This window comes from Trichechus manatus, unplaced genomic scaffold (assembly GCF_000243295.1).
Source record: "Trichechus manatus latirostris isolate Lorelei unplaced genomic scaffold, TriManLat1.0 scaffold00127, whole genome shotgun sequence".
Lineage (NCBI taxonomy): Eukaryota > Metazoa > Chordata > Mammalia > Sirenia > Trichechidae > Trichechus > Trichechus manatus.
Genome location: NW_004444063.1, coordinates 5,469,091 through 5,491,198, shown reverse-complemented (window position 1 = coordinate 5,491,198; position 22,108 = coordinate 5,469,091). Strand labels below are relative to the sequence as shown.

Genomic DNA, 22,108 nt, shown 5'->3' with positions numbered 1-22,108 from the left:
AAAAATGCATTGTATCTGTAGATTGCTTTGGATAGAATTGACATTTTCACTATGTTGAGTCTACCTATCCATGAGCAAGGTATGTTTTTCCACTTATGCAGGTTTCTTTTAGTTTCTTGCAGTAGTGTCTTGTAGTTTTCTCTGTATAGATCTTTTACACCTCTGGTTAGATTTATTCCTAAGTATCTTACCTTCTTGGGGGCTATTGTAAATGGTATTGATTTGATAATTTCCTCTTCAAGGTTTTCTTTGTTGGTGTAAAGGAATCCAGCTGATTTTTGTATGTTTATCAGGAAGACCGAAAATGAATTGATGCATTAGAATAACAGCGTTGGCAAAGAATATTGAATATACCATGGACTGCCAGAAGAATGAACAAATCTGTCTTGGAAGAAGTAGAGCCAGAATGCTCCTTAGAAGCAAGCATGGCAAGAATTCATCTCAGATACTTTGGACATGTTATCAGGAGGGACCAGTTCCTGGAGAAGGACATCATGCTTGGTAAGGTAGAGGGTCAGCAAAAAAGAGGAAGACCCTCAACGAGATGGATTGACACAGTAGCTGCAACAATGGGCTCAAACATTGCAACAATTGTGAGGATGGTGCAGGACAGGGCAGTGTTTCGTTCTGTTGTACATAGGGTCGCTATGAGTCAGAACTGACTTGATGGCACACCTAACAAAAATTCTTTTAGAGGAGTCTCTGGGTGGCACAGATGGTTAAGTTCTTGGCTACTAGGCAAAAGGTTTGAACCTACCCAGAGGCACCTCGGAAGATAGCCCTGGGGCACCTGCTTCTGAAAGGTCACAGCCTTAAAAACCGTATGGAGCAGTTCAACTCTGCACACATGAGGTTGCCATGCCAGAGGTGTATCTAAGGTATGGAAGGTACGGCAGGTGTCCTGAGCACCACTTGAAGGAGGGCACCCCTGAGCAGGTCCTGTTAACCCAGTACAACCCAACGTCCTTCCTAAAGCACTGTAGACACAGAGGCATTGTGGTGGGGGTTGGGGGGCAGGGCAGAGGGCGGCACTCACCGCTGGGCAGAAGTCCAAGGCAGTGCCAGACAAGGCATGGAATGACATTCAGAGGCACCACAAATATGAAAGGCACCTGACTGAGGCAAATGGACAAGAGGGGGGAAGGTGTTTCTGCTGATGGGTCACTACCATCAATGTCTATTCATCTTGAAATTGGTGGGGTGAGGCACAACCTAGAGATTGCCCCTGGGCACTCGTTACCATCGCTAAGGCCCTGCAGGGTCAAAAATTCAGTGCTTGCCACAGGCCCTATTTTCCATGGATACACCTCTGCTTCGGTATCAACTTGATGGCAACTAACTAGAGCAAGAACAGTTCTTTGAGGCCCAGCTTCTGGCCTGTCCCATTTGTTCGGCCTGAGCCAGCCACAGGTCACATCCACGGGCCCTTAAATGCTCCACTGTGGCCTGTGCTGTGCAATGGCTGCCCTACAAACAGCCCAGACCCGATGCAGCTACTCCCTGGACAGTGCTCAGCCTGAGCTTGGTGCCAGCCCCTCTGGCAGCTGTCAGCTTCACCAAGGTGTCAGCAGATTACCCCAAGGGACAGGCACGTCTGAACATATATGAAAGGCAGGGACGTGACTTAGGTGTCTGAGCCATCCTTCCCCTGACTTTGAACCTGCTGTCAAGCCTCACCATGTTTGCAAACACCATTGTATAGACGTGGGCTTTGAAGATCGTGACCAAGAAGGCTGAACGGGGCTAACAAGAGGAGTTTCTGGCAGTGTGTTTTCTTGTGGGAACTGAGAAGGGACTGATTTGATTGGGTTTGTGTTTGAGCAGAAAGTGTTCCTCTGCGGGGGACCTGAACACTCAGGGAACATGGGGGCACGTGTTCTGAATGACAGCCTGCTCCTTGGGGCCCTGCCTTCTCCTGTGCAGCTGAAGACCACCTGTGCCAAAAGACTCTTCTCATGGGGTCATCTGAAAGGGGCCTGGGTAACGTGTCTGAAAGTACCTGCAGAACACAGACACTGGGATCCAGAAAAAGGAAGCAGGTGGCGGGCCCTGCGCTCTGCAGCAGTCTGTGAGTGAATGCTTCAGAAAGGGCTTTGCCTCACTAAGCCCACCCTCTGCCCCACCCCTGAGTCACAGATCTGGGCCTCTGTTGGAAGAAAGGGAGATTCCAGAGAGTTCTGGTAGAGCAGGAGGGTAGCCAGGACCCTGTCTAAACACTCGGTCTGGAGTTGGGCAGATTCAGCTTAGAATCTGGGCTCTGCATCAGCAGACGTGGGCCTCATACAGGCCCCCACCCTCCTTAGGCCTCTGTTTCCTTCTCTTCACAGTGTGTGAGTCAGGTGTAGCGCTGCTGGGGAGCAGCCAGCCCTGGTGAGCCATTAGCAACGCGCTAATGGATGCTTGGTCTGAAGAGGCTTCAGAGTGTTTGGTAAGAGAAAAGAGAGCCTAGAGACGCCACTCAGATGGTGATCACAGGGGTGTTCGGAGCTGCCTGCACCTGCACCCCACCCCTCCTGCCACCTGCAGAGACAGGAAGACAGTCCTCTAGGCACCATTTCCACCCCCACCTGGAGGCAATTTGCAATCCCGACAAGTGTACCAACAGTTGTTCTCTCTGAAGCACCTGTCTGAAGACAAAATGCCCATGCCATCTGGGAGGAACAGCTCTCCATGGCTCAGCTTGCAGGCTGCCCCGGGGCACTCGCACGCCTGCTCCCTCACATACCCACTCCCGCCTGCCTCCCCGGGGAGATTCAGGTACATGCGGGCAGGATGTTGAGTGGGTTTCCTGATGTGTTACAATTCTGACTGAAGCCCATAATGGAAAGCTACTACCAAGTGCCCTGCGATCTAAAGGGGCCACTTAATGGTGGTTGGTGGACCTCGGCCATCATCCTCCTCTGCCCACAGATATGAGAGGCCTCAGAGTTCACTGTAGAGTCAGGGCAGAGGAGGAGAATAAACTGTTTTCCTGCCTCTACCCCCCCTGAGTCCAGTCCATGGTTGAACAAACTAGTTATGAGCGTTTGCCTGTCCCAGTCCTAACCTGGATCCCACAGGTCCAAAGGTCAGCCTTCACAAGTACAGGCAGAACCCTGAGGCTCCCAGGGCCCCACCAAATCCTGTGTGAGATAAAAATGGGAGCCTGGGGCTCAGAGTATACGGCCAGCAGTAGGCTTGCCTCCCTCTACATGCAGTCAGAACATGGGATCTCCTATCCATGGGCAACGCTGCCCATCAGCCTCCCTCTTTCTGTTTATCCAGTTCATCAAGAACACAAATAGCCAGAAAGGCCAACATCTACATTCCTCCGGGGCTCAGACTGACCACTGTGACCCTCTGAGCCCCTAGCCCTTTCAGAATGGAAATCAGATGAGATTTGGGTCAATACACTTTACTGCAAGGGGCATTTGAATCCCAGTCTACCTCTTGGTCCTTGGGCCTGGGAGCCTCTGGGAGGAATTTGGTAAGGACTTGTCAGTTCCTGACTGTTAAAGGGGGACCTAGGAGGTGACCTTATACTGCCCAGGGGAAAGTCAGCTTTGGGGGAAAACTGAGTCCTACCAGGACAGCAGTGAGTGAAATGGAGCGCAGGTGGGAAGCTGTCCAGGCTAAGTGGTGACTGCAGATTACATGGCCCTTCTCCACCAACCCAGCTAACCAAAAGGTCAGCAGTTCAAATCCACCAACTGCTCCTTGGAAACTCTATGGGGCAGTTCTACTCTGTCGTATATATAGGGTTGCTATGAGTTGGAATCAACTTGATGGCAATAGGTTTGGTTTGGCTTGGTTCTCTGCCAACCCAAGGAGCCCTGGTGGCATAGTGGTTAAAGCAAAGGACTGCTAACTGCAAGGTCGGTGGTTTGAAACCCCCAGCAGCTCTGCGAGAGAAAGATGTGGCAGTTTTCTTCTGTAGAGATTTATAGCCTTGGAAACCCTATGGAGTTGCTGTGAGTTGGAATCGACTTCACAGTAATGTGTTTGGCTTGGTTTTGGTTTTTCTCTGCCAACCCAGCGATTCAGCTAACTAGAACAACCTCTGGAACCACAGGGGGCACTAACCTGGTCTAGTGTCATGCATGGGTAAATAAGACAACCTCCCCGTTGCAGAAGACCCTCTGACTATCTGTTCTTCATTTTCTCCAGCAACTGCTGCAGCCACTCTGAACCTTTTTCCCTTTACTACCAAGAAAACACAAAACGAAACACAAACATCCATCATGGTCTTTAATCTTTTCCACAAATGTTTATTAAGTACCTACTTTGAACACATCATCAGGAAAGACCAATTGCTAGAAAAGGATCTCATGTTTGGTGAAGTAGAAGGTCAGTGAAAATGAGGGAAACTCTCAGTGAAATGAATTGACACAATAGCCACAACATATATATATATAAGGTTGCCATGAGCCAGAGCCGTCTGGACAGCAGCAGCTAACAACAACAATGTGCCAGGCTGAATATCCACCCCATGGAAAGCTCTAAGCTTCTCTCTCCTCTGCTGGCCTGTCCTCCAGCTGAACAAGTGTCTCATGCAGTAACAACCTTCCTTGCTCTCAGAGGCAGCCCATACTTTTCCTGTGCCCTTTCTGGCCTCCTGAGTCTGTTACTGTCTTGTCCCTTCTGCTGTTATCTTTGTTCATACACTCTTGATTCCCTGGCATCTGCCTCTGTTTCAGCCTCCCTGCCATCTTCCCTGCCCGCAGCCCAGAGGGAAGGCCCCAGAGGGAGTTGGGCTCTGGGCCTTTGGGGCTGGAGAGTTGCTCAGTATGGGCCACTATAAGGTAAGGCCCAGTGACCCAGCAGGTGTTGCCGATGCCGATGAAACCTAAGAAGGTGGGTCACCAGCCTGTGGTCTGAGGGGTCTCCAACTCACTCCTCATCTGCTTCCTCAGTGTCTGCTTCTCCCCAGCATTCCCTGAGAGGAGCATCAGCTTGGGTGTGCACTGCCCTTCCCTTCTCTCCCAGGAGAGGATGCCTCTCTCTGCTGTCCAGGTCCTGTCTGTCCCCAGGGCCCAGCTCTCCGGCCACCTCCTGCCAGTGACTGCCTTGGTGCTGGGGCTTCTGAGTGCCCACATGCTGCCTACCCAGTTAGTTTCTATGTCCCATGTGAGTGGAGTCCCTCTTTCACCCCCCTGCTCCCTAACTACAGGACACACGCTGTTCCTTGTGTGGTCCGAGAGCTGGGCCTTGCGTGGTAGGGAGGGGTCCTGTCGCAGACCCTGAAAAAAAGGTGGCTGGAGGGGAAGGAAAATCAACAAGATCGAGCTGTGCTCCAAGTATCCTTTCTCGGCTGATTCTGCCTGAGGAGAAGGGGGTGGTTAGCTTTCAGAAACATGCAGAGGTGGGCCTTCTCCACACCTCAGAACACCTGGCCATCTCCACGCCACCCACTTTGTGGCGATACCTGCACTGAGATGAGGGCACTGCTGGCAGGCTAAGGTGGGGGTGCAGCACTGTGTCCTGAGCTTGCTTTCTGGGCTCCTGCCTGGAGCCAGCCTCCGCTGGCCATGTCAGAATTCCCTTTGAGGTCTAGGCTCCTGATGGCCTGGCCATTCACACCCAAGCCTTCCCAACACAGCAATCCAAGGGTGCAGGCTTGGAAATTGGTACTGCGACCTTCAGTGCTTAATTGCATGTTGAAGTCCTTTGGAGTCCTCACAAAAGCTTTGCAAAAACACTGAGATTTACGAGTATAATACAGTGTTATCCTAGTAAAAAGCTGACATTTAAATTGTTCTCATTTTATATCTTTGTAATGAAAGTCTTTGTTTCCTCTTCAGCCATTCCTGGGTGTTTTTGAGTATTTACTAACATTCAGAGAGCTCCCCGTTCCAGGCGCAAAATGTCCAGTTTCTCTGTGGTGTGCCTGGGGCTGGGCTGTGGGACAGTCAGCAACAGACCCAGGCCCTGCTCTCAGCCCTGCCTGGAGTTCTTACCCCGGGAATGGTGATGAACAGGTATCCAGCCACCCTGCCTTGCCTCTCCTTCCTAGAGGAGGGTTCTAATAAATCACCAAACCATTATATTTTAATGAGTTTTCTTTGCAATTTGTATATAATAGATTTTCAATAACAACCTGTAATTAGTTCATTTTCTACTATTCAATTGCTCTGCACTGAGGCCATTGACAGCTTCCAGCTGGGATTTTGTAAAATGGAAAGTGCTTGAAGACTCAACTCCAGATAATGGCTAGAAAGTGCTGGGTCCCACAATGCAGCTGTTAGGAGCAGACCATTAGAGATGGAAAAGAGGCTGTCTGGGGCTGAAACTTCTATGTGTGGGTAGACAAGAAGAAACCAGTGGAGGGCAAGAAAGCGATGAGTGGCAGAGATTGCTCCAGCCCAGAGCCTGAGACCTGCCCAGTAGGGGGTGGGAGGGAGAAGGGAGGGGCAGTGAGGGGGTAGGGAGAGGCCCATACTCCTATCCTTGCTCTCCATGCTCCGTGGGGGGGGGGGGGAGCACTCATTGAACACCCACCTCAGGGGCTGCCAGTGGCTTTCCTAGCACAGCTGGGGGCAGTTGGGTGTGTGTGTGTGTCTGTGTGTGTCTGTGTGTGTCTGTGTGTGTCTGTGTCTGTGTGTGTGTGTGTGTGTGTGTGTGTGCGTGCGTGCACGCTGTCAGCTGTGTTTCTGTCTTCATATAACAAGGGACAGCCTGGAAGGAGAGAGTTCCAGTCCTGGAACATCAGCTCTGGAAGACCTTAGACACAGCCCTGCCCACTTTTCATCCCGATAGTCTTCACTGGAGAACTGACTGCTCCAGTGGTGAGAGGGGCTTCCAAGGCCAAGTCCAGGTCTCCAGCCAATACTCAGGCCCCTCTCCAGAGACTTGCCTGGGCTAGAGCCCTGGCAGTGATGGGGCTCACTACTTCCAAGGCAAGTCCAGAAAGATTGGGCTGCTGCAGGAGAGCCTTCCGTCACATACAAGCTACATCTGCCTTCTCCTAGCTCCCGCCTTGCGGTTTGATTCTGCCCTCTGAGGCTCCACCCTCCAGCTGCTTTCCCCTACATGACACTTACTCAACCCAAGCCCTTAGCCCCTTCAGGACCACGAACTTCCCCCACCTGTCTGTCTAGGACACCTTCCTTTTCCCTCTTTGCCTGGTTATCTCCAGCTCGGTCTGCAGGTCTCCATTCCAATGTCCCTCCCTGATCTCCCTGTGGAGAGTAGGTTCTCGCTGCCAGCCCTGCAACCAGTTATTCTCTCTCAGCCCGTTTTGTTAATTGGTTGCCTATCTCTTTCCCAACTGCCTCCCTGTTCGATCACCAGCTCCATGGTGGGGCAAGGCCTGGTATGGTCTTGCTTTCAGCTGTGCCCTCACCTGGTGCTTGGCACAGAGAGGGCTCTGTCAGTGGTCACTGACCAAATGTCATCACATGTCACTGGTTTTCCTCCTTCGAGGCTTCTGTATCTCAATTTCTGGAACTTTTCTCATGTGAGGTCTCCCTGCCCTGGTCAGGCTCCTCTCAAATGTTTTGAGTGGCTGGCCTGCCCCTTAAACTGGACACTTCAAGCGTGGCCTGAGCCAGAGAGGAGCCTGGGTCTTCACCTCCCTGCCCAGATACTCTCCTTCCTCTAATAGAGCCTTGGCCCACACTAGCTTTAGGGCAGATGTACTCAGTCTTTGCACACTGGTCAAATAATAGTGGTGCTTCAGGCACAGGCCCCTGGGCAAGTGGCCACTTCTCATATTTCTGGCATCGCCCTGAGTCAGGGAGCTCGGGCCTCTGTGCTCTATGGCTCTGTGCACAGGCCTGCCCTGCCAGTCTGCCAGGGCCCAGCTTGCAGGGTCCTAGAGCCAACAGCGTCTCCTGTTCTCAGCTGGGCACACTGTGGCTGGAGGACCAAAGACCACAAGCTATTTTTCTCTGTGTGTGGGTACCTGGCTTTGCCTTTGTAACATGGGAGGGAGGTGGCCATGGGGCCCCGCTGGCCGTGCTGGTGTGTTTCAGGTTCCCAGGGGCTGAGCTCAGAGGACACACAAACCCACATTCTGTGCCTGTGAATTATTTCCCAAGGTACACAGATTTGCACAGAGACAGCAAAGCCGACCTCCTGGTAGGAGCCAAGGGCTGGGCCTGGACCACCCACAGCCAGGATCTGCGGCTCCACTGGGCCTGAGGAGCGCACTGAGCAGCAGCCTTATCGCCACACACAGTTGTCGGGTGGAGGTAATTAAGAGGCCAGGCAGACAGGCGGTCTACAGAACACTTATCCTGAGGAGGGCTGAATGGCCAATTAGTGACCCTGGGAGCCAAAGTAGTTTTATGGGATGAGCAGCTTTTGTCTTCATTAAGGCATCATCAGGGCCTCGTGGGGAGCAGGGGTCACCCTATGCCCCAGTCCTTCATTTATCCAGTGGATTAGGGACGTCCAGGCTGCTGGGGCAGCCAGATGGATGCCCTCGCTGGCCTGGGATGGCCTGGCTGATGCTCTCCTACCAGAGGGCCCAGCTGTGGGGTCCCAATAAGGCACTTCCTCTGCTCCCTCTCCCCCGAGGCCCTCTGGAGACATGCAAAGACCCTCTGGGACTCTTGATCACAGTTCTGTGAAGTTTGGACTCCTCTGCTTGCCAAGTGTATTTCTCCATATACTTCATTCCCTAACTGAGGGCAAACATTTTACCAAGACCGTCCTGGTGCCAGACCCCACCTAGGCATAAGTACATGGTGAGGAAAGCAATCTTTGCCCTCATGGAGCCTATAGGCTAACAATCTTCATCATCCCCATCCCCATCATTAATCTGTTTAACGTTTACTTAGCACTTACTATATGCAAGGCATCAATGCCAATCACTTTACATGTATTATCTCATTTAGTCCTCAAGTAACCCTTGTGCCCATTTTATAGACGGGCAACTTGAAGCCCAGCTTAACCTCTGGTTAAAGAATTGCCCAAGATCACACAGCTAGTAAGTGGCAGAGTGAGGATTTGAACTCAGGTCTTGGAATCTGGAGCTCAGACTCTTAACCATTAGGCCACAGCCTTGTTACTACGTAGAGGTAAACCCAAGGTCTGTAGACACACAGAGGGAGGTGTGTGGGGCTTGGTAGAGGGAAGAGAAATTGAGGAAAACTTCCTGCAGGAGGAAGTACTTGAGCTAGGGATTGAAGTCTAGGGAATTCCATTGTAGGGATAGTGAGATTCTTCTCACTGGAAAAAGCTGATGAATTACAAAGTGTGTTTGTTTAAATGCTTGAGAAGGTTTCAGAGTTGGACACAGTAGGTTCATTCCTGGTTCTGCTACTTTTTGGTTGTGTGACCTTGGGTTAAGTACTTAACGTCTGAATTTATTTCTTCATCTGTAAAATGGGGATATAATACACAGTGCTGACACACCATGAATGTTAACTGTTATTATTATACTACTTACTTAAGTTTTAAGTTACTAACTAAAGCAATATTGACAAGCAAAATTTTTCAGATGGCACACAGTCCTTCCCTTTCAATTCCCCAGGCATGACCTCTGAACCCAGTCCTCTGGGCCCTGGCTTTGGGGACACACAGCAAACTCACCTAGTAGTCTCCTTGAAGTGCCTCTCCTTATGCTTGGGGACAAAGGGCAGTAAAAATGTTTTGTTTTCTTTTTTTTTGGCCAGTTCATTTGCAAGTCCTGCATGAGGCAACCAGTTTCTCTCCTTGGAGTTCAGGGAATCATCATCACCAATGGTCTTGGACCTTAGCCAAAACCAAGCAGCCCGCAGCTATCTCTTGCTCTCCAAATACAAGAACCAAATAGATTCAGATAAATTTTTGGATAAATCCCGTGCCATCTGAAATCTTGCTATGCACTATCCAAAATGCAGGAACCAAATAGAGTAGGAAAAAGCAGTATCCTTGCCACCTCAACTCCCTGTCTGAATTCACCTCACATGGATAAGGCGCCACCTAGACTTGGGTAGCGAGGGAGGCTTGCATTGTGTTTTAACCTCACGTTCATGGGTGTGGGAGAACGGATGAGCTAGCGTGTGTGGAAAGCCTGGCCTGCTGTCTGGAATATGCTGGGTATTATTCATTCCAGAGAATAATGATGAGGACAGTGAAGCTGCACCATCCTTGCTTTTTGCAGCAATGATCGCAGAAAAACAGCTGTGTATTCACCAGGTGATCACTTCACCCGTTTCACGGAGTTGCCCTGGATACAGAGCTATTACACTAATCAGATGAAAACACCGCTTTACTTTCTGTCTGCCTGGAGTGTACAAGAGCCAGAGGTGAGGGAGGGATTCAGACTCCCACGTGTCAGCTCCCCTGACACTGTGGCCCCCTGATGCAGGCGCTCCTCCTTGATACGGAAACATTAATAGGTGAAGCCCTTTATCCAGCACTGCTGGCTGCCCACATCCTTCCCTTGCATCCAACACCTTCGCTGGGCTTGCTCTCATAGGATTAATTAAAACAACAAGTATCTTTCTAAAAAGCAGAAGAAACTTCTAATGAATTGAAAGCGAGAGAAAAATCCTCATTTAAAGCAACATGCTTTTCCCACAATCCCAACCTGAGCATTCAGAAAAGTGCAAAAACTTGCATTATTGAGCAGCCTTTTAAAAGAGCAACTTTGAGAGCAACTTGTGGTGATGAACAGACGGCTGCAGGCACCTTGCTCACCAGGAACCCTGGAGACTGGGCCTCTGCCTTATAGCAGGGACGGCCAACTCCGCGTCTTGTTGGAGGGCAGGGGAGGGAGGGAGAGGACACTGTGCCATTTGTCCCTAGATCAGCTTTTGGTTTGGCAAGCTGGAAGCACTTGAAGAGAATGTTTAGGTGACAAATGGAGGAAGAGAGGGAGGGCCCCCTCATATTTCACTCCTGTCACTGTATGGAGACAGGTGACTGAGGCCTTAGCTCTGTCTGACAGCCTGAAAGAGACTGAACTGTCTCCAGTGGCTAAGAGACCATCACCACCCAACCCACCTGCCCTCTGCCCCTTCCCCTGGGGTCACCTGTTCTGCAGAGCTAGGATGGAGGGGCCTTGGCCCACCACGGGCCACCTCCAGCCACGGGACTCCTGGCATTGCCTCCAGCCGGCTGAAGACTGGCAAACACCGGCCCGGCGAGTTCAGGCTGGCTGCACAGGAAGATGTAAATTGGGAGACCCCCTCCCCATTTCTCCAGGGAAAACACCCCCAAACTCATTCTTTAATGGAGTGCTCCAGTCTGCTCCTGGAGGCTTCTGAGCTCAGTCACCCCATTAACCCCACGCTGCCTCGTACCCAAGGACTCCGGCAAAAATAGAGACTAGAAAATAAAACCTTGAAGTCTCAACCTCTGCTAGCCCAGAAGCTCGTTTTTAAAATTAAATCCAAAATGTTCTTGCTGAAATGTATGAGATGTTACTTTCTGGGTTTTAGTAAGATTTCTTTAATGCCCATCGATTGCCGGATAATAAGTTGTACCTGTATGTCTCATTTCAATTACCTATTTAAAATTCACGGAACCATAAATCTATTTCCGGAGCTATGGGAATTTGGTTGAGCGTTCTTATGACTTTGAGAAACCATTGATCCTCCTGTGCTCCGAGTGGCTGCATGTCAAGCCTTTATAGCTGGGTTAACTCATTTGGTGGCTTCCTTAATGGCTGTGAGTTTACATTTTATTGCATATCTATTATTTGGGTTGGGCTGTGATGAGTGGTTTGGCTGCCTGGTTCAAAACAAGTCCAAGGCGACAGCAGAATCTAATTTGCTTTAAAAATGGTCGTTATAAAGCTTTTCAAATAATAACCAAGAATGAAGGAAGCAGACACTATGTGGCCGTGTATGAGACACAAGGCTGGAGGTGAAGTGATGATGTCCCTCTTTTTCCGTGGAGCTTGTGGTTATAATGACCTTCATTAGGGAAGTCAGTGAGCCTTTCTCTTTCATCATGGGCAACAGTAATGCTTCCATTTCCTTGCAAGTAAAGCCAATAGCTTTCTGTTTGACCCCAGACTGGTTTCCAGGAATCAAGCTCATGGGACAGTGGCTGCTGCGGTGGCCCTGGTAGGTACCATAATGGTGTCTACACAGTGACATTCTCTGCATAATGATGCCATCATGGGACACATGAGTAGTGATGCCTGGGGTGTCCCCTCAATCCCTGAAGACCAGCCTTGGTCCCTGGCTCTTGAAATGCACTGGCCTTTTCCTTCACAGCTCCTTTTGCAGAGGGGCCTGAGGCCAGGAAGCATTCTGGTAATGTCTTAGAACTGTCCCTGGGAAACATGCTTCTTTCCTGCCCTGAGGATGGCTCTCCCTTAATCTGCCCTCACAGCTCTACTCTTTTCTTGTTCATGTCCTTTGGGATTAGCGGCATTAAGGGGTCTCTATTTGAGGAAGGTGGATGCAGAGGATATTGCAAGAAGAGGGGGCTGAGGACAGGAGGGAGGGTCTTGTCTAGTGGTGTGCTGGTCAGTGATTAACAACTAGCTCTCTGGAAACAACAGTTCCTCTGTTCTGGTAGTATTTGTGCAGTGTAAATTTCTGTGGTGTAAATGCTCCCACTATGGCCGATTTCAAGCTACCAGATGTTTGACAACCACCTTGCAAAGTTCCTGAAAATTTCACAATCAGCTCTCAGGAGCCATGTCTAGGGGTCTGTTGATACTTCCACATATTCCAAAACTTAGAGATCTATTCCAGGGAGCAAGCTGTTTGATTCACAAAGCAAACATCTCCCATAGCAGATTAAGCCTACCTGTCACTCACACCTTGTTATTAACTACTATAAGCAGATATGAGTTTTAATGGTGGGCAGAAAGGAGGATGATGGAGAACCATGCACAGTCACAGACCATCAAGCGAAGTCCAGTAATTTGGACTTTGGTCTTAGGCCACAGGACTCTATTGTGGAGTGGACCGGAAAGGCACCCCTATCTCAAGCTCACAGACACTTCCCACAGTGAAGAATCACACTGGTTTCTCTCCTCTTGTGTCATACAAGTACCTCTTCTAGTTGCCATAAGAGCCCTTCTTGCCAACGAATCATGAGGACTCCTTCTCAGGCTTTGTGAATGTTTGGAATAACAACAGCTCAAAGAAATGCCAACATAAAGCAGGAATACCTTTTTGGAAAATAGTAGAGGTTTAGGGCTGGGGAGGAGGATGCCAGGCTCTGTGGCTCAGACTACTCAGTGCCCCCTGGGTGTCTTATAGCTACCTCTCAAATTCCAGGGCTTGCAGTTAGGAGCCCTGAACTTGCAGGTCATGTCCAAAGGTGTGCCACGTGGGACACACATATCATCTGCTTTGGCCACAGCCTGAATGCTATCACCAACAAAAAGGGGCTTCATCTCCCTGTGGCCAAGAATGTCCCCTCCAGCCCCACATTTGGGCGCAGCACCGCCCTTCCCTCTCCTCACTGCTGAGCTCTGTCTGGAGCCATCTCTCATCTCTAGGAACCCTTGTCCCAGCTCCGCCTACGCGTAACAGGAGGTAATCTCTTGGAAGATCACCTCAAGGAAAAGACATAGGTCCTTAAGACAGCTTATCTACTCTTGCATGCACCAGGGACCCTAGAAAGGGCCACCCAGAGCGCCTCCTCTGTTTTCAGATAGAACATCTATTTTCTGTTCTTCTCCAGGGATCCCTCCACCTCTCTTCAACTTATCCCTGCCTAGCCAAGCCTTTGGGGCCCTTCTGCAGGATTTGCCTCCAGTCAGGGTCCCCTGATGACCCTATAACCTGCTCCCCTCCATGTGCAGTCATGGAACCCACAGGGTGTTCAGCAGTACCCTCACAGTCACGCTTAAATCAGAGTCCTAGACTACTCTAACAACAATGAGAGAAGTCTTTCTCAAAAAGGGAAAAGGGTAAGCGTTCCTTCTCCTCCACATATTCTCTTTTTTTCTTAAAGACCAGGCTTGTTGCAAAACAAATTCAACAGCTTTTACCTGTGTAAGAAACCAACCTTGAGACAATCGAAGGTACCGTTCTGGTGCAGAAACAAGCCCCTTTGCCCACTGGGACCCCTGACTGGGGCCTGACTTACGGAAGGCCGTGTAGAACTCGCGGGGGTCCAGGGAGCCGTCACTGTTGTAGTCGTCAAAGCGGAGAAGGTCGCCCAGCGAGCACCCCAGGAAGTCCTCATTCAGGTCCTGCTCCTTCATCACATGCTGTAGGGCAAGGAGGGGAAACAGTGAGTTCAGTGTAGTGGGCACTGCTGGAAAACAGTGCTAAGCGGGGCTGCGGTCATGGGCCCGAGGGAGGGGCTAGGACTCCAAGAAGAGCACCCAGAGCTCTTTGGTTTTGACTTGTCTGGCCCCTCATTTTATAGATGAGCAAGTAGGCTCAGAGAGGGAAAGGGACTTTCCTAAGGTCACACAGTGGTTGGGCCAGAGTCTGAACCAGAGCTCAGGTCTGTGCTCTGCCATCTGAGCAGACACAATCCAGATAATCCGAGCTAGGAGGAATCTCGAGGCCACCTGGTCTACCCCTTTGTGCTGTAGATAGGGAAACAGAGAAGAGAAGATCGCATAAATGCAGTAAACAGTGGCTGAACTCAGAGTGGGGAGCTGAGGCTGCTTGGCTCCCAGCTGTGTAGTGCAGGAAGGTTACTGCCCCATCGATGTCATGCCCCTACCCCTGGTGGCACCCCAGCTCCTACCAACCTCAGAGTGGTGTCTCCTAGCCACAGCACACCCCAGAGAGGGGCAGCTGCCTTTCTACTGACCTAGGCCTGAGCCCTACTTCTCTGCTCACCCTGTCGTTCCAGGAACACAAATGCCTGCCCTTGGGATTCTGGTAGGGGGTCGTGGGTGGGCCCTTGTGAACTTCTCTGATTGTGCTCTGGGTGGCAGGGTACTACAGAGAGCTGCTCAGCATGACCAGCCACGTGCCCAAAGGTGCCTACAGTCACCCCCACTTAGCTGAAGCCAGTAAGTCTGGAATTAGAGATCTTACAAGGAAAACGCTCAGAAGGAGATCTCGAAAGAAAGGAAATGATTTTATTTTTTGGGGGGAGGAGGGTAGAGTCATTTTCTCTTTACTTAACATTCTCAGAGTGGCCTGCTATATTAAAGGCAATTTAACGTGATAATGTTAAAAAAATGACCCTTTACCCAGCAAGTAACAGTGTTCAATAGAAAGGAGATCAACCATAACGCCCCAGATCAATCTTCTGAAGATGGAAATATCCCTTTGTCTATTTCTGCATTGGAAATTGATTAACTTTTCAGAGGACCGACGAGTTTTTCCTGGTTCCTGTGATTCAGTGTCAAGGAAAGGCCCATTTAGCTGTGCTCTGCTTGGCAGATTTATGAAATGGACTTTAAATACATTCAATTTTAAAGAGGAAATCATAGTCCAATTACCATGCTTGTTAATGGCTTCAGGTGCCTTGGGGCGCAGCTCTGCCAGGTTAGAGCAACAGGCACAGAAAGGTTCTGTTTACCTGGCAGCTACCTGGGAGCCCCATGGGCGTGCCTGGGATGCCAAGAACGCACAGATGCCTCTGTCCAGGGTAAGCCAAAAGCTGCCTGCCCTCGGTGCACTCTGCTGCAGCCTGTGTTGTTGTTAGGTGCCGTCAAGTCGGTTGTGACTCAGAGGGATCCTACGTACAACAGAACGAAACACTGCCCGGTCCCGCGCCACCCTCACGGCCACGGCCTGTAGTGTGGAGAACTGGCAGGTGGTTCTCCTGCTGGCAAGTGTAACCCACAGGACCTGAGTTATTCTGGGAAAATGCTTTTCCCAGAGCCTTTGGATCATCTGTGAGCCCCTGACCCTATCTCTTGGGAGCGGAGTGCTGACGGAAGGGCTGACATGCTGGCAGGGTGGTGCGCTGGGGCTGCAGATGGCAGGTGTCCTGGGATGCAGGCCCTGAGTGGACTGCACATGCTGCCCGAGTGTGGGCGAGCAGTGCGGGGTCTGCATGTGCCTTGGGGTCTGTGATTCCCAGCATGCTCCTAGAAGCAGGCTGTGGCCCAGTGGTGCCACTGGAGTGGAGGGCCCTGAGAGGGGAAGCCTGTCTTCCAAAGCCTCTGGGCAGATGCTCCATACTCGGGTTTTGTGGGTTCCACCATTTCCTCAGCAGTGAACTCAACTTGGACAAGTGGCTTGATCTCTTGGAACCTCAGCTTCCTCATCTGAAAACGTCTATGAAATGAGGGTAATACTACTACCAACCTCACAACCGAGGATGGTTGAAAGGTTTAAGGGGAGAATAATAATAAAGATGATGCAGATGATGATGACAGTAATACCTCCTACTCTCATTTACTGAGGAATCCCTGGGTGGTGTAAACAGCTAACATACTCAACTATTAACTGAAATGTTGGAGGTTCGAGTCCATCCAGAGGCACCTCAGAAGAAAGGTCTGGTGATCTACTTCCAAAAAGTCAGCCATTAAAAACCTTACAGAGCACAGTCCTACTCTGACATGCATGGGGTCCCCATGAGTCGGAAGTGACTTGATAGAAACTGGTTAACGGGTTATCATTTACTGAGAACTTACCACGTGCCAGACACATCCCTTCATGTGTTTCAACTCATTAAACCCACACAAGGACCCTGTGAGGTTCGCAGATAAGGAAATGGAGGTACAGTGAGGTGAGGCTGTGTCCCATGATCCACTAGCTAGTAAGTGCTGGAGCCGGGACTCGAACTCAGAGTTTGCATTCTTAGTCACTATACCACGTAGCAAGGAACTATTCTGTGTTTATTATTGTAGTGGGTTGACTGGTGGTCCCCCTAAAGATATGTCCATGCTCTAATCCCTAGAACCTGTGAATATGACCTTATTTGGACAAAAGGTCTTTGCAGGTATAATTAAGCTAAAGATCTCAAGATGAGATCATCCTGGATTATCCACGTGGGCCCTAAATCCAATGACAAGGAATGCCTGGAGTCCGAGGAGCTGGGAGAGGCAAGGAAAGATTTCTCCTTCCAGAGCCTTTGTGGGGAGTGTGGCTCTGCAGACACTTTGATTCCAGATTTCTGCTCTCCAGAACTGTGAGAGAAGACATTTCTGTTGTTTTAGGCCCCAAGTTTTGTTACCGCAGCCCCAAGAAATGAATACAATTACACTGTGAGTAAAAGGCCTGGGTTAGTGTCAGGCATATGGTAGAGGCTCGAGAAATGGTAGGGCACTCCCCACCCCAATCCTGCCTAATGACCGAGCCACAGCCTTGGTAAGTCACTGTGCCATGTTGGGACATCTTTAAAGTGGCATCAAATGTGAGGACTCATCCTTATCACTCATCCTCTGGGTGGATACTTTGTGGTCTCCAGGGAAGAGCTGCTCCCGCCACCCTACTCTGCCCACGGAGCCTGACGTAGTCCTCTCTGCACACCTGTGCACCTGCCCAAGGTGGCTCCAGAGCCCGAGGTCCTCAGAAGCAAGCCAGCAGAGCAGGAGCAGGGATGCAGGCCTCTCTGCCGCAGAGGGGGTTGTCCAATCTGACTGGCCCTCCCTGCAATGGCCTGAGTATAGTCCCAGGGAGCAAGGTTGCTCTTTCCACACTCCTTCATATGGCAGATACTGACTACTCTCCATTGCCTTGCAGCTGGACAAAGGGACACATGGGCTGTGTTCCAACCCACAGACTTTGGAAAGAGACCAAAGTCACCTTAGGGGCTGACTGCTCTTCCATTTGGGAAAACTCTTGAATTAGGCCCTTTCATTTGCAAAATTAACGTCTGAGTCTGGATGGGAAAAACTAAGAAAAATAGGAGAGAAATTCCCTTTTTTGAGAAAGTAAAAGGGCAGAATACTCCCCTCACCATGCCAAGAGGCAGGAGTTGGGCATGGAATGTGGGACCAGGGAGAAGCAGAGAGAAGGGACTCTGCCTGCAGTACTGGGCCCCAACAACTGCAGGAGCAGTGGGCACTTGGGCCCACTGGCGATGGACTTTGGGGACGGGGTGTCTGGCATCTAGTCTGCTGTAATTCCTTCCTGTTCCTCATCCTTCCAGCTCCACCCCAGAGCCTCAGTAAAATGTGGTTACCCACTAATGCACAGGGTGGGCCTTGGAGGCAGGATGGAGGACCAATGCTTGATTTGGGGCAAAGCAGAGCAGGCTGGAGGGGCCTGTAGAACTGGTCAGCAGCTGTGGATGGCAGCAAGAGAAAGTAAGAAGTCCCTGGGGGTGGGGGTGCCGCAGAAGTGCTTGGGGGTGGACCAAGAGCTTCTGGCAAGCGAGCAGGCAGGGTTTGGGCTGTTTGTATTGGCATACTATAGAATCAAACCTGTTCCTGTCAATCCCGACTCATGGCAACACCATGTATTACATAGAAAACTGTGCACCATAGGGTTTTCTTGGCTGTAATCTTTTTACAGAAGCAGATTGCCAGGTCTTTCCTCTGTGGCACTGATTGGTGGGTTTGAACCACCAACCTTTAGTTTAGTAGTCGAGCACAAACTGTTTGCACCACCCAGGGACCTCTGCATGCTATAGAGAGTGGGTCTATTGCAGGGTAGAGGATTTCAGGACACTCAGGTTACAACTACAAAGATGTCTGGTGGAAACCCAATGCTGCTTCCTTTTAACCTTCCTGCCAAAGGGAAGTAAAAAATTCAAGGAAGAAAAGATGTATTTCCCGATTAAAACATCAGAGACTAGCCCCTGTGAAGTTGTGTTTTGCCAGCTAGCTAAGAGTGCTTCAAAGCTTGTTTGTAAATATTGGCTGAAGGTGGCTGGTGGGAAGAAGAAACTGACATGATTTTGTTTGTAAGATATTCTCAGAGGCGCTGAACACCAGCTCTCCAACTCCCGGGAGGGCGAAGAGGGTTCCTCTTGCAGGAGAGAGACCTCCTCTGTGTCCTCACTATGCAGGCAGTTACAAACGGCTCTCCTTATGTGCATCTCCCGTGTTCACTTCCATTTACACGCTGAATGAAAAACTGAATTCCTCCCTCACTCTATTTCCTCGGAGCACCATACCTACCTGAGCCAGTTCAGAGCTGCTGAGGTGGCCGTTGCCATCTGCATCCAAGTCCTTAAACAGAGACTCCACCAGGAGGCGCTTCTGGGAGGCGGGGTCTTGCCTGCTGTCCCCTTCTTCAAGTGGTTGCAGGTGGGTCTGGAGCGCCAGCAGGACATTCTTCAGGCGTGCGTACTCAGCCATCGTGCACGTGTCACCTGGGAGAGAAGATGAGGCTATTGCAATGAGATGCACCCCTTGATCTCAAAAGAACGTTCCCTCCATCCGTCCTTTCATCTGTCTCACTCACAAATAGTGGTTGGGCATTTGCTGTGAGCAATGCACAGTGCAACTAGATGGACCTCTTTGTCTATCCGTCCATTCATCCATTGCACAGATACTTATTGAGCACCTACTGCATGCCAGCCTAGAGTGAGCGCTGCATGGAATGGGAAACACGTGCAGGCAATTCACAGCCGCAGCCCCGCAGCGGCTTTGGAAAAGTCGGCCCCACTTCCATTTTGTGTTTGCCTTAATCCTACCTTAAAGGCTGCTTTTGACTATTTGGCCTCATAGATTAGGGAGTTTTAGTAAACAGGACTAATAAACGCTGCTTAAGTTAATTAGGTACACTCCCAGAGCTGGATTACTTCAAAATAAACATGTGTACACAAGCCTATGACGAAGAAACAAAAGGAAGCTTTGCGAAATGAAAACCGAAGCACACAGCCCATTACTCTCAGGCCTTTTATCTTGGGCATGCTTGCTGAACAGCGATAGAGCCGCACAGCGTTTTGGCAAATGAGGCCTGTGATGCACTGTGACATGACACAGTTTATCTTGCTGGCTGGTGATGGGTCACTAGGATGAACACCATACAGGGCACAGCCTGTAAACAGGGGTTGTGGGGATGTTAGCAGAGCAGGGTCCCCCTCCAGCCTCACTCCCGACCTCCCAGGGGGATGGAGCACTTCCTGTGCCTAGCTCTGCTGAGTCCTGGAGAATGGGAATGGACTCTCTGGGGTCTGGGGCACCTCCCTCCAATTCCTGGGCCAGTTCAGGAGATCAGGTGATAGGTCAGGGCTGGAGAGTGGAGATAAAGCAATGCTGAAGAACACAGGCTCCAAAGTCTACTGGCTTTGAGTTCCATCTCTGCTGCTGCCTGGCTGGGTAGCCTTGGACAAGTTGCCTCAGTGACTTCATCTGTCAAGTGAGGATAATAACAGTACTTCCCACGTAGGGTTGTTATGAGGATTAAGTAAGATATGTACATAGAGGGCTTAGCACTGGCTTGGTGTGGAACACTGTTGTTGTGTGCTGTTGAGTCGATTTCAGCTCATAGTGACACCATGTCACAGGGTAGAACTGCCCCATAGGGTTTCCTAGGCTGTAATGAGTCAAAATTGACTGGCCAGCACTCTACGACAACAGCAACAACAATCTTTATGGGAGCAGATCACCAGGTCTTTCTCCTGCAGAGCCACTGGTTGGGTTCCAACCGCCAACCTTTCGGTCAGCAGCCGAGTCCTTAATCACTGTGCCACCAGGGCTCCTTTGGCACCGAATAAGGACTCACAAAATGATAGCTACTCTCCCCTTTACCACTACTGGAACCATATTTGATGAGGAGCAATAAACAGGGAAGCTACTTGGTAGGGAAAGAGATAATGGGGAAGTCTGTCTGTCTGTTTGCCTCCCTCCCTCCTTCTCTCTACAAACCTGGGTAGCCCAACCACTTTCTCTTGTGCTTGTTTGTGTTCCTAGATTTTCTTCCAATTTGAGGTCAATTGATTCCTGTCAGAAACAGATGTCCATTACCATTTCCTCCTGCATGTTTATTTAGAAAAAAAATCGATTGCTGTGTTCAATATAATCAAATCTATTTGCTCTCTGAGAGTCTCCATGCTGACAAGGATGATGCTTGCCCATCCCCCAACCTTGCTAGCATCCCTCTTTGTCCTGGTAGGAAATGCATTCTTGGGAGTCCTGAGGGCCACTAGCTTACAAACCCAATTCTCAACAGAGTACAGCTGCACGGAGTTGAAAATGGCGGCCTTGTCCTACTCTGAAACCACTTCTGCCCAGGGAAAGATGTGGCTGGTTGCTGGATTTTTCTTTCTGGGCTTGGATAAAGATCATTTCAGGGGAAAGAAGAGGAACAGTGTTGCCCAAGGTATAGGGGTTTGCCCTCCAACCCCCAACACAGGGTGAAATCCAGTTGTGGCAAATGGACCAGAAGTCAGGATGCAGTGTATGAGCAGACAGATGCTGTTGGTATCAATAGTGATGGAAATCTCTGTATGGACGGTCTGCATGGACCAGTCCTGGAAGGACCCACCAGGCCTTCCTGGGGGCAGGCATTTATAGCTAGATGCTGAGAAGCTGGTGTACCCAGCAGATAGATATGGGGTCAATACCCAGAAACGCTAGTGGATTGTCAGGCTCCTAAGAACGTGCCACGGCAGGGTCACCTGAAGGATGGACCAGGCCAGGTCAGATAGGCAGGAACATCTCACTTAAACTGGTCCCCCCTACCTTACAAGCTACCCTCCCAGACCTTGAGCTGTTGGCTATCCTGGGCCAGAGGTCTGCAGCTAGATCCCCCTCCAACACTGGCAGGCTAGGGAGACTACCAAAGCTGCCCTGTCAGGTAGCTGCAGCTACCTCCTAGGCTCTGTGCTCCTAGCACAACCCTACTGTTTACTGTGAGTGCCACAGGATTCTGGCTTCACTCTGGGAAATACCCAGCAGAGCCCTCGAGGTCAAGAAGGCATGCACATGGCTAGAAATCAACCTGGGGAGCAGGGGTGGGTGCCCCAAGTCTCCAGGGATCAGGTCATTGGGTCCCTGGCTCTGCTCCATGCTAGACTCCACACCTGCCATGCCCTTCTCATCCTTTCATAGGTATTTATCTAGAAACTGTGTGCCAGACACTGTACAGCATGCAGGTGATAGAAGGAAGCTTACGGTCCTGGGTAGCCTGGGATCCAGTGGAAGGGAAGGTCATGAGGCCAGGGGTGGAGAAAGCCTCCCTAAGGGAGGGACATTGAAGATGAGGAGGAGTTTGTGGGAGAAGGCAGCAGAGGGAAGAGCATGCCAGGCAGCAGAATTTTGGGGTCAGAAGCAAGCAGTGCTGCATGTCTGAAGATCCAAGAAAGCTGGGCCTGAGTGAGCCAAGCAGAGGGTGGAACAAGACAGGGCAGGACAGGGAGGTAGGAGTGCTCAGGCAGGGCCTCGGAAGCCATAGCGGAGTGAGGGGAGCTATGG

General features: G+C 50.5%; 1 protein-coding gene across 1 annotated transcript in view; it reads right to left on the bottom strand.

Moving 5' to 3' along the window:
* The window catches only part of FSTL4 (follistatin like 4), a 482,307-nt gene that overhangs the window by 130,586 nt on the left and 329,613 nt on the right, over window positions 1-22,108 (bottom strand). Inside the window, 2 exon segments of the mRNA XM_004384723.1 lie at window positions 13,969-14,092; window positions 18,866-19,059. Of these exon segments, the coding sequence (XP_004384780.1) occupies window positions 13,969-14,092; window positions 18,866-19,059 (318 nt within the window).